We start from the raw sequence: 16,822 nt of genomic DNA on the forward strand, positions 1-16,822 counted from the left end.
TTCAAAGTAAGAATAAGAGCCTCCGGAAAAGGGCCCTTTTTCCGGAGGATCGGGGCCAGTCTAGACGCTCTTTTCCGGCTTTTTTAAAAGCCGGAAAAAAGCGGCGGACATTTTTATTTAAATGCCGCGGGGGATATTTAAATCCCCCGCGGATTTCCCTACGACGACTCGTGAAATTTACATGCCCCTTCCGGAAGGGGGGCCAGTGTAGACGTAGCCCTAATGTTTCTTTTCCTGTTAAACTCAGGCCCAAATTGGCTAGCACCTTGATCTGCATACCTACAATCAACATTAACATACTTTTCTTCTTCCTCTTAAAAGACAAACAGAATTCCTTCAACTTATTCAATTATTACAGTACAATTCATCTTTCTCTTACAGTATAATACTTTCTACTTTCACACCATGGACGCTTTTCCGGTAAAAGGGCTTTTCTGGAACAGCATCCTGCCAATGTAGACGCTCTTTTTCCGGAAATACTTAGAACGGAAAACTGTTCTGTTTTAAGCATTTCCGGAAAAGGGCGCCAGTGTAGATGTAGCCTAGAGGTTTTTTGAAAAATGGCCATTTTTTCGGAAAAACTCCAGTTACGTCCACATTCGTTATGTCTTTCAACAGTAAGTTGAAAGAACAGAGGGTTTTTGTGCAATTGGTAATCCTCACTCTACAAGGAAGAAGCCTTTTGGCAAAAGAGCTCTTTTGGAAAAAGGCATGAGTGAAAGGGGAAGAGGGAGTTCTTTCAGAAGAAGAGGGAAGAGGAAAAAGCACAGGTGCCCTGGTGGCCATTCAGTCCATAGTAATCACAGCTTGCATGTGAGAGAGTGTCCATTCAGTGTGGATGCTATCTGTCAAAAAAGCAGATCACTTTTCTGATGCGCTTTGGCAGTGGGGACACTCTCTATGGAAGAAGTTTTTTCAGATTTCTTCTGAAAAAGCTTCTTCTGAAAGAAGGCGGCAGTCTAGACATAGCCTGACAGAGTAGGGAATTTGGACTAGAGTTTCTATGATGGAGGGAGGGTTTTAAGTTACCGTTTCTTTTTCTCTTTCATCCAGCTTCACCATGTGTCTTCAGTTTAATTTCTCAGCCCTGCAGTCCTGGCTTCAAGCAAAGAAACGTTTCCCAGCAAGTCGGAGTTACTCCCTGCACCCTGGGAGGGGCTGCGGCTGGGAGGGTGACGGAGCTGGGGAAGGAGGAGCCGGGCGGGGCTGAGTGGGCCCAGGACTTTGTGATACTTTGATGAATTCCGAGAAGAGGTGCGGGTGCCTGTTTCCATGTCTGCAGCCGGGCCGGGCATGGGGCTGCTCTTTCTGCCCTTGATCCAGGGGCCTGATCCCGCCCGTAGCCCGTGAGACGCTTGGGTAAGAGGTGCTGCTGGAGCGCAGTGGCTGGGAGGCTGGAGAGAAGGAGAGGCAGAGGGGGGAAGGTGCTGGGCTGAAGCTAGAGAGAGCAGAGGAGTTGGAGGGGGGAGGGAAGGTCCCTGGGTGAGGGCAGAGCCCAAGTACCACCCTGGGCCCGGTTTGGGGACGAGCTGCACCAGGACGTGTGCAGCTTCTGTGCCAATATCCCACCTGCAGCCTGCTGCCCCCTCTGGTCCCAGCTTCCTCCTGTTGCTAGTGGCATGTCCCAGGGAGGGGGGTCCCAGAGCAGACCCAGGCCTCTGCAGTCCTTGGTTGAAGAGATTTAACCACCGTAGCACCGACTCTGTCCTGCTTGTCCTGTCTTGGTTCCAGCCCAGCCAAGGCGCTCGGAGCAGGGAGGGCACCGGGGCCAGGACCCGCCCGGCTGTGCTTTACTGCTACTGCATCAGACTCGCCACCCAGAGAGGAGCCGAGCCCATCCCAGCGCCTGCGGCAGCACCCCCCAGCCTGAGTGCGGCGGAGACACCATGGGGCCAGCAGATGAGAGGCAAAAGCTGGTGCCGAACTCGGAGTTTGATAAAAGCCAGGGAACTAAATCAAAGTCACCTCATAGGCCACGGCTGTCTGGTACTGGGCTGGAGGGATGCAGATTGACGGTGGTCAGGCGACTGACTGATCCCCCACGGTCGGCAGCCAGGGATGAATTTTCCTGCCCCCGCAGAGCTCATAGTGAACAGAACCGTAACTCCAAGCAGCAGGCTGGCGTGCACAGCAATGGACAGTTGCGGTATGTGCTGATGGGCCAGACCCCCTGTGAGACCCCTCGCCCCTGTGAGAGCCCGAGCGCCTCTCAGCCCCGTTCCTTCTTCCCTTCTGCTGCGAGGTGCCCGGATGAGACCCCATGTGCAGGGACAGACGCTGAGCAGGGGAGGCTCCTGCCACCGGAACATGTGGGTCCTTATCTCTGTGCCCTGAGACCACCAGCCTGGTGCCGGTGTAATGTAAAGAGCTGCTGCCTTGTCGGAAAGTGCCACGGTAGTATTTTTTTATTCATTGGATCATAAGGGAATGCTCCAATAGGAAACTGCTGCCAGAAGTAGCGCAGCCCTACCGAGGGCTGTTCCATACAGTGCTGTGTGTAGATCTGCTCCCTGTAGGAATGTGCTACTGGTGGTGGTTTCTGATGTGCAGGAGTACAGACCTGCTCCTATGAGAAACTGCTACTAGAAGTAGCACAGTCATGGAGGGAGCAGGCCCACAGTCTACAGTGTAAGAAACTGTTATTGCAAAACACTAAAACAGCAGTTCAGGGGTGGGGGTGGGAGCCTGGGCTGAGCGGGGAGGGGCTGTTCTGCCAGCCCCAGCTTGCCTGAGCCCTTGGGCATCTCTCCCAGAGCGTCTGGCGGGAGGCGCGAGGGGCAGAACGGGGCGTGTTCTAGGGCAGCCCCATCCCGATGCTGTCAGTGAGACACAGCCTCGTGGCCCTGCCTGACAGGTCCCTCTGTTTCAGGGCATCGCTGCAACGGCAGGATACGTACAGTCACCCGCGGAGTCTTGATCTTTGGTCTCCTCGTCGCTGTTGCTGTCCTGGCAGGTGAGTTCTCAGCCCTCTCTGCCCCCGCTCCCTGCACGTCCCACCCCCCTGGGGCTGCCCCAGTCACAGCGTCTCCTCCTGGCCTGTCTGGCTCCTGCCCCTGCGACAGAGGCTTCCTGGGGGATGCTCCTCCCAGAGCTGCCTCCTGCCCCCTCCCAGGCCCTGCCCTGGGCACTCGCTGGGGGGAGGGACTGACTGACAATAGCCCACCTGCCCGTCTCTGAGCATGGGGGGTCCCAGTGATTACTGCTGGGCCCCAGACACTGTCACTGACTCCCGTGCAGTGGAGGGATGATTGACAGGGTGGGTGCAGGGCAGCAGTGAGATGGACCCTCTGCCTGCAGCCTGTTGCTCTGAGGTACCAACCTGGCCTCCCTGCGTCCCCACATCGTGCCCAGGGCCCAGTTGGCAGGTGCTGCCTGTCCCTGAAATGAACTGTGAGGCGCAGCACAGACACCCCCATTGATCCCGTGTGACACCCACCAGTGAGTGACGTGGGCAAGGCCCTGCAGCACTAGTGACTCCTCCACCTGCACAGGCAGCACGTTGTGCTGAGAGCGACTGTTCCTGGTGAGCCCGGCTGTGTCTGCCCCTAGTCTGGGGAAAGGCTGGGGTTTAGCTCGTGTCCTGTGATCAGATCCCAGGATCCCTGGACGGTTTAGCAGCTGGCGGGGGGTGACTCCAGGTCTCTCTGCACTGGGAATCCTCTGTGCTGATTCCCCTGACTGATGAGTTACCAACTTGTATCAATTCAGCTGTAAGTGCCCGGCTGTGGTGCAGAACGGGGCATGCCCCGCTGCTGGTCACTGCAGCAAGTGACCAGAGTGGGATGTGCTGCTCTGGCAGGTGTGTGCAAGGGGTTTGCTCCAATGTATCTGCCTCAGCAACCTTACACCAGAGCCAGCTGCCCTATTGCAGTGTCAGCTCACACAGCGTAAGGTGGGATCTGTGAGCTTGGGGTTACTCTCCCTTACCTGTGCAGGCTGCTCCAGAGCGCAGTGGGGCCAGATGGTAGAAATGACACCAGTTGGGCTTTGCTGTGCCCAGGCCCTCCCAGGCAGTATGGGAAGGGGCCCACAGCCTTTCTCCTGGAGGCCTGTATACGCTCCTGTGCAGCTCGGTGCAGGGTGTGAAATGTGAATCATAGAATCATAGAACCATAGAGCTGGAAGAGACCTTAGAAGGTCATCAAGTCCAGCCCCCTGCTCTAGGCAGGACCAATCCCAACTAAATCAACCCGGCCAGGGCTTTGTCAAGCCAAGACTTAAACACCTCTAGGGATGGAGACTCCACTACTTCCCTAGGGAACCCATCCCAGTGCTTCACCACCCTCCTAGTGAAATAGTTTTTCCTAATATCCAACCTGGACCTCTCCCACCGCAACTTGAGACCATTGCTCCTTGTTCCACCATCTGTCACTACTGAGAACAGCCTCTCTCCATCCTCTTTGGAACCTCCCTTCAGGAAGTTGAAGGCTGCTGTCAAATCCCCCTTCACTCTTCTCTTCTGCAGACTAAACAGACCCAAGTCCCTCAGCCTCTCCTCATAAGTCATATGCTTCAGCCCCCTAATCATTTTGGTTGCCCTCCGCTGGACCCTCTCCAGTGCGTCTGCATCCTTTTTGTAGTGGGGGGCCCAGAACTGGACACAATACTCCAGATGTGGCTTCACCAATGCCGAATAAAGGGCCCTGCGCAGCTGCAGTCTCTCCCTGGAACGAGGGACACAAATCCCACACTGAGCTGCACCAGGGAGCAGTGTCTGCACTGCCCACCCTGCTCTGTCTGCATGTGAGTGCCAGTGCGTACAGCACCCGGCACTGTGACATCTCCAGGGACATGCAGGCGGGTGCACGGCCTATTCGTTCTTTGATCCCTGCTGCCTCTTCTGCCAGAGGCTCCCAAACCCGAGTGTGTCCCAGCCACAGGGGAAGGCTTCAAAACCAGCTACAGGGTCACAGTGGTGCAAAGGAGCAAGCGCACAACGTGGTTGGAGGAGTTTGCGGCAGACTCCTCCCTGTGCCAAGTGCTGGAGGCTGAGAGTGGGTAGAAGTGATTCAGGGGAGGGGGCAGGAGGTGTGGGGGAGGGAAATCCCAAATAAATTGCTTAGGGGGTTGTGGAGTCTCCATCCCTGGAGATATTATAGAACGGATTGGGCAGACACCTGTCAGGGATGATCTAGATGATGCCGGGTCCTGCCATAAGGGCAGGGGGCTGAACTTGATGACTTCTCGAGGTCCCTTCCAGTGCTAGTGCTCTAGGATTCTGTGAACCCACATGGCGCTAAGAATGGTCTAGAACTTAGCAACTCCTCCCTAGTGACTCCAATAACCTGCCCCTGGCTCCTCACCTGCTGCTCTGACCCTGCCAGTAGCACCTGGGGGTGAGTTATGGGGTCCCCCCAGTGGATCTCTTCCTCTGGCACTGCAGGGAGGCCTCAGATTCCCTGTGAATGCTGAGTTAACAGGCAGCAATCTCTCTGCATAGGGAATGCATCAGGCTGCAGCCACCCTGTGGCCATGTCCTGTCCCTGACTGTCAGTGACTGCACTTCGCTCCCTTACTGGCCTGCCTGGTGTGGCTCTGTCGAACATCTGGCTGTTGCTCTTGTGGCTGGGCTGCTCTGAGCTGTCCCTGCATCTGGGCTGGGCATGTCCCTTCCCGCTCGGCAAACGTCTTCCGCCAGGCGTCTCCTTCGCCCTGCGTCTGGCTGCGCTGGGAGCTCCGGGCAGCGGGCGCTCGGCCTGGCGAAGGGCAGGGAGTTTGTTCCCCCCTGCCCCTCGGCCCCCTCCTGAGCAGCCCAGAGCAGAGCAGGGAGGGGCAGTGGCCCAGGTGAGCAGAGCTCCTCGGGGAACCGGCCTGGCCACCCTGCTGAACCCGCCTCTTACCCAGCGTCGCTCTCCTGCCAGCCCTGATACCTTCCCCCTCCCACTGCTGCTCCCTTGCCCTCCCCCCCACTCTGGCACGGTGCCTGGTCCCAGCCCTATGGGCTTAGAAACACAAGCCCTTTGTCAGCTGCCTCCCTGTTGAATGTGAACTGAGACAGTGGTCCAGTGGGATCAGAGGCAAGTAACCCACCTCGGAGGCTGGATTCCCAGTGTCCCCCTGGCTCCTTCACACCCCTCCCTCCTCAGCACCTGCCAGGGTCAGAGGAGTCTCAGCAGCCTGGGGCGCCAGGATCATTCCTGCCCATCCACAGGCAGGTCCCCTCTCACTTCATCCCTTCTGTCTCATTTCAGTGTTGTTATCTGGGCGCTCTCCAGCTGTGCTGGGCCCCGCGTGCCCGGACAGCTGGGTCGGGTACCAGGGGAAATGCTACTATTTCTCCGAGGGCGAAGGGAACTGGACCGACAGCTGGAGCCACTGCTCTGCCCTGGGGGCCTCCCTGGCTGGGATTGACACCCCGCAGGAAATGGTGAGAGACTCGTCGCACTGGTCTGGCCTGGGCTCTGCCCTGTGGGCCAGGAGCAGCTTGGAGCCCTTGTGCTGGGAGCCCAGAGCTAATGGACTTTCCAGACGCTGAATGCCCGGCGGGGCTGGGCCCAGGCCCCTCTGGTGTCAGTAACAGGGGGATCAGCCACTGTCAGGCCTCTCAGCAGGAGATGCCCCTCTGGGGCTGGGCTGCCTGGGGCTGGAGGGGGCTGAGACCCCAGTGCGGCTGGAAGGGCCAGTGCCCCTGGGTAGGGGAAGAGCAGCCAGCTGAGGATGGGGGAGGGGTCCCCTTAGGCCTGGTCCCTCCCAGCATCCCCTGTGCTGATCATCTCTCTCCTTCCCCGGGGAGGGCTGGAAGGAGCCCGGCTGCCCTGTCAGGGGAGGGTTTCACACAGAGCCTGGCCTGGCCTGGGGGGCGGGACCCAGCCCTGGGGAGGTCGGGGTGGGGGGAGCTGGGTTTGGGGGGGGTAATACTGAATTACCCAGAGCTGGGCAAGGAGGAGGGGGAAATCCCCAGCCACCCCCTGGGAACACTCAGACCCCTCTGTGCACCCCTGAGATTCCCTGTCCAGAGCCAGGGAGCAGCACGGCCCGGCCCTGACACCCCTCCCCCTCCGCTGCTCTAGGCTTTCATGATGCGCCATAAGGGCAAATTCGACCACTGGATCGGCCTCCGGAGGGACCCGGGGCAGCCTTGGAAATGGAGCAACGGCACCAAATTCAACAGCCCGTGAGTCTTTTCCCCCTTCTGTGACCATCCTGGGCTTTGGGTCCCCAGTGTCTGAGGTACCCAGTTCAGGACGAGTCCATAGCCAGTGCTGAGAGAACAGCCAGAGAGCGCTCCAGGGCATGTGTGCTCAGTGTGTTAGTGATGGGTGCCAGCTGGTGTTGCCTGCTGGGAGATGGGCCAAAAACCAACTTGTCTGGCTGGCTCTAATGCAGCCCCTGAATCTGAAATGCTGCATCTGCATTCAAGCTGGTGCCTGGTCACACATACTGAGTGCCTGGGGCTGCCACTGGAACTGGATGGGATCAGATAACCAACCCCACTAGAGCCGGCATCAGGGTTTGACCCTGGACCATCAGTAGGTCACTCTGGTGGGGCAGGGGTGCTGTATGTGGAAGAAAGCAGAGTCACCTACAGTAAAAATCTGACACTGCCTCGTGGAATCACTATGAATACAAATTCCCTGCTTGAAATCCAAGCACCTGACCAGCCTGGTGAGTGTGAAAAGCTCAGCGAGATGAGAGAGGCTGCAAAGGTAGAAAACCCAGTAATACTGGAAGGTTTCAGCTCTCCCCAAATTGCCTGGGTGTGTAGCATTTCGGGATGGGAGGCAGAGATCAAATTCCTAGATACCATCAATGACTCCTTCTTGGAGTAGCTTTTCCTGGAAGTCACAAGGGGAGGGACCATTCTTGGTCTAATCCTAAGTGGTGATTGTAGCTAAACTGCTTGGTAATAGTATCAGAGGGGTAGCCGTGTTAGTCTGAATCTGCAAAAGCAACGAGGAGTCCTGTGGCACCTTATAGACTAACAGATTTATTGGAGCATAAGCTTTCATGGGCAAAGACCCACTTTATCAGATGACGAAGTGGATCTTTGCCCAAGAAAGCTTGTGCTCCAATAAATCTGTTAGTCTATAAGGTGCCACAGGACTCCTCATCACATTTGCTTGGTAACAGTGATCATAAGTAATTACATTTAACCTCACTGTGGTGGGGCAGATATCAAAGAAACCCCCCACAGCAGCATTTACTTTAAAAAGGGGAACTGCTTACAAAACAGAAACTACTTAAATGGGAATTAAAAGGAATAGTCACAGTGAAATGCCTGCAAACTGCATGGAGACTATTAGAATCACTATAATAGAGGCTTATACTAAATGTGTGCTATCACCTTACTGCCCCTTCCCCCCCCCCCCCCCATGTAAAAAAAGACATTTTGGCTAAGCAGCAGAAAAAGAGGTATTTGGGGGGAGGGGAGGAGGGATTGCTTTACAAATTGGAAGACAAATCCTAATGAGGAAAATAGAATGTTAACATTATAATAATAATTTGTAAGATGACAGGCTCAGAGACCATTAGAAGTACAACCACCTAAAGCAGTGGTCCCCAACACAGTGCCTGCGGGCGCCATGGTGCCCATGGGGGCATTTCTGTGCCCCCGCCAAGTGCTTGAGGCTGTGCTGGAGCCAGCCTCAGGCGCATGGCACATGGTGAGCGCCGGCCCTGGGAGCGCCGCGAAATGGCCGGCCCCGGGTGCACGGCTCTGGAGTGGGGACACCGGCCCCAGGTGCACGGCTATGGCGGGGGGACACCAGCCTCGGGCGCGCGGCTATGTGTGGGGGGGGTGCCAGCCCCGGGCGCGCGGCGAAGTGGCCGCCCGCACTCCAGGCGCACAGCGCATGGGGAGCGCCGGCCCCAGGTGTGCGGCTATGGGGAGATAGGGGTGCCATCCCTGAGCACGCGGCAAACTAGCCGTCCATGCTCCAGGCACGCGGCGCATGGGGAGCGCCGGCCCCTGGTGTGCAGCTATGGGGGGGTGCTGGCCCCAGGCACGTGGCTCATGGGGGTGTGGCATATGCGCGGCCCTGCCTCCTGGAGCACAAGTGTCCCCGCCCTCAGGTGCCCAGCAGGCAAACGGCCACGCCCCCTGGCGCCCAGCGACGTCAAATGGTTGGGGACCACCGACCTAAAGAGAGACGCACTGACAGTGAAGTGCTTTTCTTCTGTGTATCAGAAGCAGGAAGCCTGCTGAACGGTCAGGGGAACCACTGGACCTTTGAGGTGCCAAAGGAGCACTCAGAGGACACAGCCATTGCACAGAAGCTGAGTGAATTCTTTGCATGCATCATGTCTGCAGAGGATGTGAGGAAGGTCTCACTTCCTGAACCATTCTTGTTAGATGAGAAACCTGAGGAACAGAGCAAGCTGACCAGCAATAAGGCATGAAATCCAGATGCTCTTCACCTGTGAGTTCTGAAGGAACTCTATAATGAAGTTGCAGAACTGCTAACAGTGTGTAACCCATTGCTTACATGTACCTCTGCATACACATGAGCGGAGGGTAGCTAACTTTTTTTAATAAAAACTAATACTGATGAGGCACTCATTAATATTAGACTGTTAGACCTGACTTCAATATCAGGCAAATTCATTGAAACGGTACTAAAGATCAGCATTACCAGACACAGGTGAACATCTTGGCTACATCTATATTGGCAAGATTTTGCGCAAAAGCACCCGCTTTTGCGCAAAATCTTGCCACCTGTCTACACTGGCCGCGAGTACTTGTGCAAGAACACTGACATTCTAATGTGTGAAATCAGGGCTTCTTGTGCAAATACTCTTACGCTCCCACTCAGGGATAAGTCCTCTTGTGCAACTGTTCTTGTGCAAGAGGCCAGTGTAGACAGGTAACATCAATTTCTTGCGCAAGAAAGCCCTATGGCTAAAATGGCCATCGGAGCTTTCTTGCACAAGAGAGCGTCTACACTGGCATGGATGCTTTTGCGCAAAGGCACATGCCAGTGTAGATGCTCTCTTACTCAAACACTCTAACGCAAAAACTCTTGCGTTTAGAGTATTTGCGCAAAATCTTGCCAATATAGAACTTTTGAAAAGGGAAATTGTGGTTCATCAGTCTGTTAGAATTCTGTGAGGGTATAAACAAATGTGGGATTGGGCGGATAGGGTGTACTTAGACTTTCTGAAAGAAAGCTTTTGGCAAGCTTTCTCAGAAGAGGCTGTTGAGCAAAGTAAATCTCTCAGGTGATAAGAGGGAAAGTCCTGTCATGATGAAACCAGGGAACCAGTGGTGGGCAAAATATGGTCCACAGCCAGATCCGGCCTGCCTAACATTTCTGTCTGTCCTGCTAAAAGTCCTGTAATGCAGTGGGAGGTCAAGGCTGGCTGGCTGCCATGGTCCTACATCTCTCCTGGAAGCAGCTGGCTGTGGCTGGCATGTCTCTGTGCATAGCACTCCCATGGCCAAGATGGATGGAGTTGGCGCTATGCACTGCCCCCACCCCCAGCACTGTCTTCACAGTTCCCATTGGACAGAAGCCAGCCAATGGGAGCTGCAGGGGTAGTACTTGTGGCTATGGGCAGTGCACAGAGACCTTCTCCCACCAAGGGATCCTCAGACACGCAAGTGCATTGGGGAAAAAATCCCTTTGTGATGGATGGGAAGCTGGGAAATGCCCCAGGAGGACTTAGGGAGCTGATCAGGTGGCATTCTTGCTGGAATATTGACCTGGGCTAGGCAGCAGCCTGCCTTTGTGCCTATGGCACACGCTGTCTGTTAGCAACCTGCATGGGACATGTCTGCGCTGCAGCTGGCACCCGGCCTCCCAGCCCGGAGCAGACAGGCAGGAGCTAGCTGGGGGGCATGGTATCCGCAGGCATCTGGCTGGCTGGCTTGAGCCACCATTTCTGCCACTACGTCCCCACTGCTGCTGCTGTGAGCAGCTCAGGCCGAGCGAGCACGAGTCTGTGCCCCTGAGCTGGGAGCCGCGCTCCCTGCTGCGCTGCAGACATAGGGCACATGTCCTGAGCGCTCAGGATGCGTCTACACTGCACAAAATACTCACTGCACTGAGCCTCGGCGCTTGGGTCTAGAGGCTCCGGCTCAGGCTGTGGGGCTCAAACTAGCAGTGCAGACTTCTGGGCTGAAACCCTCTTCTCCTAGTGAATGACGCCTGCCTGAGTCTGCTGAAAGCCTGAGCCAGTAGCACTGAGGGGAGCTGTCCCAGGCATCTCAATGGGGTGTTAACCCTGCAACCTGCCTTTGGGGGCCCATCTGAGCAGAAGGGTCTGGGTGCATCACTGCTATCCCAGCAGTGCTCTGATGGCAGGATGCTGGTGCCTCCCCTACCCCCTTCCCCTCAGCCATGTGATCAGGCAGGTGGGGGCTGGGTTAGCCCGGCTCTGGGACACGTCTTGGCCCACCCAGAGCCAGAGGCTGGAGGTCTGGGGGTGGGGAGATCCCAGCCTGCCCAGAGTGGCGCTGGGCCTCCTCCCAGCCCGGCACCCGGCTACTGAGCCAGCCTGGAACCATGGGGGAGGGTGTGCCTATGGGTCAGGATCCCGCCCTGCGCCCAGGTGGGTCATGCTGGGTCCAGCTCTGGCATGAAGCTGGGTGTGAGCGGCTGGGTCACACCACGGCCCCTGGGTCTGTGCTGCTGCTGTTTAGCTCCAGCCTCCCCAGCGCTGCCTGGTCAGCCGGGCGCCCGGCCTGAGAGCTGATGGCAAGTGCCCAGGGAGCCCTGGCCCCAGCTCTTCTGTGCGGTGTCACTGCTGCTCCCCTAGAACCTGCACCTGGGGCAGTTTGAGTGCTGGGGCAGCTGGGTGGGGGTGGGGAGCAGGAACTGGGGTTAAAACATCCCCTTAGTGTAAATGCTCCAGGGAGGCCAGTTCCTCTTAGAACCTCGCCTGGCCCCACTGCCCCCTGTAGAACTGTCCCCTTCGGCTGGGGGTATGGAGCCTGGTGCTGGTGCAGGAAGGAAACCGAGGGGCTGGGAATGCAGGAGCTCCCTGCACTGTGCGAGTGTCGCCCCCTGTCTGTGACCGACAGGAAACACCCGGCTCCTGCCTCACACCCGCTCCCTGGCTTCTGCCCTGCAGGTCTAACATAAGAGGAGGTGGTGACTGCGCCTTCCTGAATGATGAGAACGGGGTCGGCAGCTCACGGTGCACCAGTGAGGAACGCTGGATCTGCAGCAAACCCGATACATTTACAGCAGCAAAGAAGACTCCAGCAGAAGGAAGCTCATAACAGGAGTGATGGGCTCCCCTGCTGTAAGTCGCCCCAATGTACATCGATTCCGCACTAACCTCATTGACGCTTGTAGCACCTGCTGCATTACAAGTCCTCCCATTCCTGCTCTTAAATCCCACCAATATATATATATATATATATATCCCAATCCAAACAAATGGAAGTCAGCTGTGGGGAAAAAAATCCCTATTTTAAGTTGTTTTGCTATAAGCCAATTTTTTGGAACTTATCTTGGACTGACAGTGAGGATGGCCTGTATTGTACAATTAGGCCTGGGAAAGCTGGACTGGTCTTCCTTCAGCATCATGCCTGAGACTATCCAGAGTGTCAGGGGCTGGTCTGAGCCTCTCTGGGAGGTACGTCTACACGACAGCGTTATTTTGAAATATCTTATTTCAAAATAGTTAATTCGAAATCAGATATTTAAAAATGACACGTCTACACACAAAATGCATTTCAAAATGGTGTTTTGCTATTTCGAACTAGCGCGTCTACACTGAGTGGATGCTGAATTGCATTTAAGGCTGGCCAGAACCAGGTCTAGCAGGGCATCAGGTCAGGAGTTACTTTGTGTGGCTGCTGCCTGAGGCTATCTGAGGCCTGTGCTTAAAGGGATCCCCTGGACAGCGGGTTCTCAGGTTTCCCTGCTTGCTTGCCTACCTCTGTGAGGGACAGCAAAGCATTTTGTCTCTGCGTGCTCTGGTTGCCCTCACTTGGGACACCACAGCACTCTGCAACATGGAGCCAGAGCTGCCCCAGAACACTCTGGTGCTTCTTGTGGATGTGTTGCTGCGAGCCTGGCTGCACTTTCTGCAGGTTGCCATCCGGGGGGTCCATCGGGGGCTGTCAGTATCCAGGAGGCCCTGCGGGGAGAGCTTCCACCCTGAGGAGCACTAAGAGCCTCCCTGGTCTGCCCCACTGGAGGCTTGTGCCTCATTCCTCCCTCACGTCCTTCCACTTACCCCTCCCTAACCCCCCTTCCTGAAGTAAAATAAAATACACATATTTTCATGAACATAAACTCTCTTTATTTAACAAAACTGGGGGGAGGGAATGAAACTCTGGGGAGACTGGGGAAAGGAGGTGGGAGAGGGGAAGAGAGAGGGTGGGAGAGGGGAGGGGGAAACCTGGGAGGAGGGAGCTAGAAGGGGGAAGGAAGGGAAAGAAGGGGGAGGGGAAGCTGAGGGCTCAGAGTTGGGGGTCTCGCCGGACCAACTTGATTTTCATGCTAACCTGCCCCTGGGTTCGCATGGGGCCTTTAGTGGCCAGGCTGGCAGCTATCCTGCCATAGACGGCTGCGTTCCTCTGTCTATTGCGGAGATCATGGACGTTGGGGGCATTCCCCCCAAAACTGAATAAGGTCCATGATCTCTGCCCTGGACCAGGAAAATGCCCACCTTCTCCTGGCCCTGGCAGCCTTCTAGGAGCTGGCAGTGGAGGGCTGGCTGCCAGTGGCTTGCTGGCTCATGTTTTGGGGCCACTGGGTGGAGGCAGTGACTGCTGGCTGTGGGCTGGCAGGCTTGGAGCTGGCACAGGCACTGTGGCCAGAGTCTACCCCTTTAAGGGCTCCGGGAAGGGGGGAGGAAAAGAAGTGTTCTTAGTTGAGGCCAGAGTGGCCACCAGGGCACCTTGGGAAGGGCTGGAGGCCCCCTATTTCAAAATAAGTGTCTACATAGCACTTATTTCAAAATAGCTATTTCCACTTTGGTGTTATTCCTTGTCAAATGAGGTTTACCAATTTTGAAAGAAGCCCTCCGCTATTTCAAATTAATTTCGAAATAGCAGTTGGCTTGTGTAGACACTAGGAAAGTTATTTCAAAATAACTTTGCTGTGAAGACATACCCTGGGTGAAAGCCAAAAAAGCCATTTGTACATTTCGTCCTCTCCCCACAGCTGCCTGTTTTCCCTGCCAGTGGAACTGCTCAGATCGGCCTTTCCCACTTACCTCACCTGGCGCAGGGAGTCGGGATCTTCCCTGAGCCGAGAGCCACAGAACCAGTCTCAGTGTTCCCTGCTTGAGCCTTTTAAAATACTCGCCATTCCCATTCTATAGTGAGATAGAGCTGAGTGGGACATGGTGTTTCCCTCCCTTCTAAGACATTTTTCAACATGAATCCTTCTGGGTCATTTGGAATAGTGTTGAAAACTGAGGTGACTTTGAAGTTTGTAGTTTAAACCTCCAATTTCTGATTTGGGGCTAGTGGGACACTGTGATAGGCAGTGTTCCCACCCTACACCAGGCGTGGGCAACCTTTTCAAACCAAAGAGCCAAACTACATCCAAATCCAGAACAAGTGGTCACCAAAGAGCTGTATACGAATGCCCACTGCCTGACTGAAAATATACCACTTGATATTATTGATACTTGACATGATGACTAATAGTAGCATCAATGAAACATTGTACTCACAGGAATTTTATATTTAATGGCACTTTTGCTGCTACTGAGGGTGCAGTTTGTGGATGTGGGGGTGCAGGAATAGGGGTAGGGATGTATGAGGGTGTGACAGGGCGCCTGCCCTGCACTGGCCCTTTAAGATTGTGACAGGGCGCCTGCCCTGCACTGGCCCTTTAAGACCAAGATGCAGGCCCTGAGCCGGGATGGGGAGCAGAGAGCCCAGCTGAAGCTGTTAGGCTAGCGAGAGCCCAGCTGGCAGCTATACAGAGAAGCCTGGTTAGCTTGGAGAGCCCAGCTGAAGCCGTTAGGGCGAGTGAGAGCCCAGCTGACAGCTATATATAGAGAAGCACAGTGCTTAGGAGGAGAAAGCCAGTGAGGGGCTGACTGCAGAGGAAGCAGGAGCTCCCGGGAGGGAGACCGGCTGGGGATAGCCAGCAAGGGCTGAGAGAAGGCCAGCTAAGGCTCCCCTGGCTAGGGGCCGGAGGCAAGGCCCAGGTTTTGGAGGTGGATCACAGTGCAGCTTAGGTAAGCGGGGCTGCGGAGATAATCCCAACGCCAATGATGAGCAACCCATACAGACTGTAACTTGCCCTGAGAGGGGCTATATGAGGATAGTCAGGGGGCACTGAGGCACAGTGGGGGCTGGCAACCTGACAGAGGGGCTACGTTTACACTGGTACCCTTTTCTGGAAATGCTTAAAACTGAACAGTTTTCTGTTATAAGTATTTCTGGAAAAAGAGCGTCTACATTGGCAGGATGCTTTTCCCGAAAAGCCCTTTTTCTGGAAAAGTGTCCGTGCCAATGTAGATGCGCTTTTCTGGAAAAAAAGCCCTGATTGTCATTTTCGCGATTGGGGCTTTTTTGCAGAAAAGACTATTGGGCTGTCTACACTGGCCCATTTCTGGAACAGTTTTCCGGAAAAAGGACTTTTGCCCGAGCAGGAGCAGCATAGCTTTTCCAGAAAAGCAGCTGATTTCTTACAGTAAATTGTCAGTGCTTTTCCGGAAAGTCAAGGGGCCAGTGCAGACAGCTCGCAGCTTATTCTGGAAAAGTGACTGCTTTTCTGGAATAAGTGGCCCAGTGTAGACACAGCAGGGTCTCAGAGCAGGGATCTGGGGTGTGTGGCAGTGCTGGAGGCAGGGCAGGAGGCTGGAGGTGGGGAGTATGTGGGGAAGGGGTCCTAGGGCTGGATTACCTTACCTGGCCAGATCCTACACCCTGGCAGCAAGTGGCTGGATGAGGAGCTGAGCCAACCCTTACTCCTCAGTAAGGACTATTTCAAAGGAAGGGTTTTATCTGGAAATAACCCCATTTTTCTCAAAATAGCGCTAGTCTGCAAAAGCGCCATAATGTGATTATGCAAATGAAGTGTGGGAAATTCAAATCCATGCTTCATTTGCAATGTTGGGTGTCTGCATTTGCATTCCTCTCTTGGAAGAGGAATGCAGTGTAGACATACCTAGAGTTTGGGGGAAAACAAGTAAGAGTTACTGTCACAGGGAACAATGAAACTGTGTTCTTTCTCTGGTAGGCTGTGTCTAGACTGCACCCCTTTTGCGGGAAAAGGATGCAGATTAGACACAGCGCAATTGCAAATGAAGCAGGGATTTAAATCTTCCCAGCTTCATTTGCATGAACATGACTGCTGCTTTTTTCCGGCTCGGGGCTTTGCTGGCAAAAAGTGCCAGTCTAGATGGGGATCTTTTGGAAAATAAAGCCTTTTCTGAAAGATCTCTTATCCCTCTTAAAATCAGGAAGAACAGCTCTTGTGCAAGAGGGGGTTTTTGCGCTAAAAGGCACTGTGTAGAGGGCTCATTTTTGCGCAAAAATCTCTTGCACAAAAGCGACTCCTAATAATTATGCAAATGAAGCCTGGCTATATGCTAATCTGTGCTTCATTTGCATAGGATTTGGCAGAAGAGGGAAGCCGTGTAGATGTAGCTAGAGTGCTTGCTTGGGAATAGTCAAAAAATAGAGACTAAGAATATTACTGTGTGAGGCTCTTTCGGTGGCAAAAGAACGTGCAGAAATTACTCCCTGGCCCCTAGGAATTGGGTAAGGGTGGGTGATTAAATTAACGTGGTTGCACTTTGAGCCCTAGGAACTGGGTAAAGGTGTGTGTCCCCAAGTACAGAAAGGAATGAGAAATTTGTGTGGGTAACGGGGTGTCTGGCTTGGGGGAGGGTGCAGGGGCAGGGTGGGGGTGCAGGATCTTAGCTTGGGGCATGATTGATGGGTGGGGAGTGATTGATCTAG

At 54.8% G+C, this 16,822-nt stretch overlaps 1 protein-coding gene across 1 annotated transcript; it reads left to right on the plus strand.

Annotated features, from left to right (window-relative positions):
• The first annotated feature begins 1,203 nt into the window (after positions 1-1,203).
• On the plus strand, positions 1,204-13,173 carry LOC149522219 (uncharacterized). Its single transcript, XM_089770627.1, has 6 exons — positions 1,204-1,359; positions 1,732-2,394; positions 2,870-2,953; positions 6,192-6,367; positions 7,011-7,114; positions 12,013-13,173. Exons 2-6 carry the CDS (start codon positions 1,887-1,889, stop codon positions 12,161-12,163), a joined length of 1,023 nt encoding a protein of 340 aa, XP_089626753.1. The 5' UTR covers positions 1,204-1,359; positions 1,732-1,886; the 3' UTR covers positions 12,164-13,173.
• Positions 13,174-16,822: the final 3,649 nt, after the last annotated feature.

This window comes from Pelodiscus sinensis, chromosome 19, assembly GCF_052426305.1.
Source record: "Pelodiscus sinensis isolate ZL-2025 chromosome 19, ASM5242630v1, whole genome shotgun sequence".
NCBI classification, from domain to species: Eukaryota; Metazoa; Chordata; order Testudines; family Trionychidae; genus Pelodiscus; species Pelodiscus sinensis.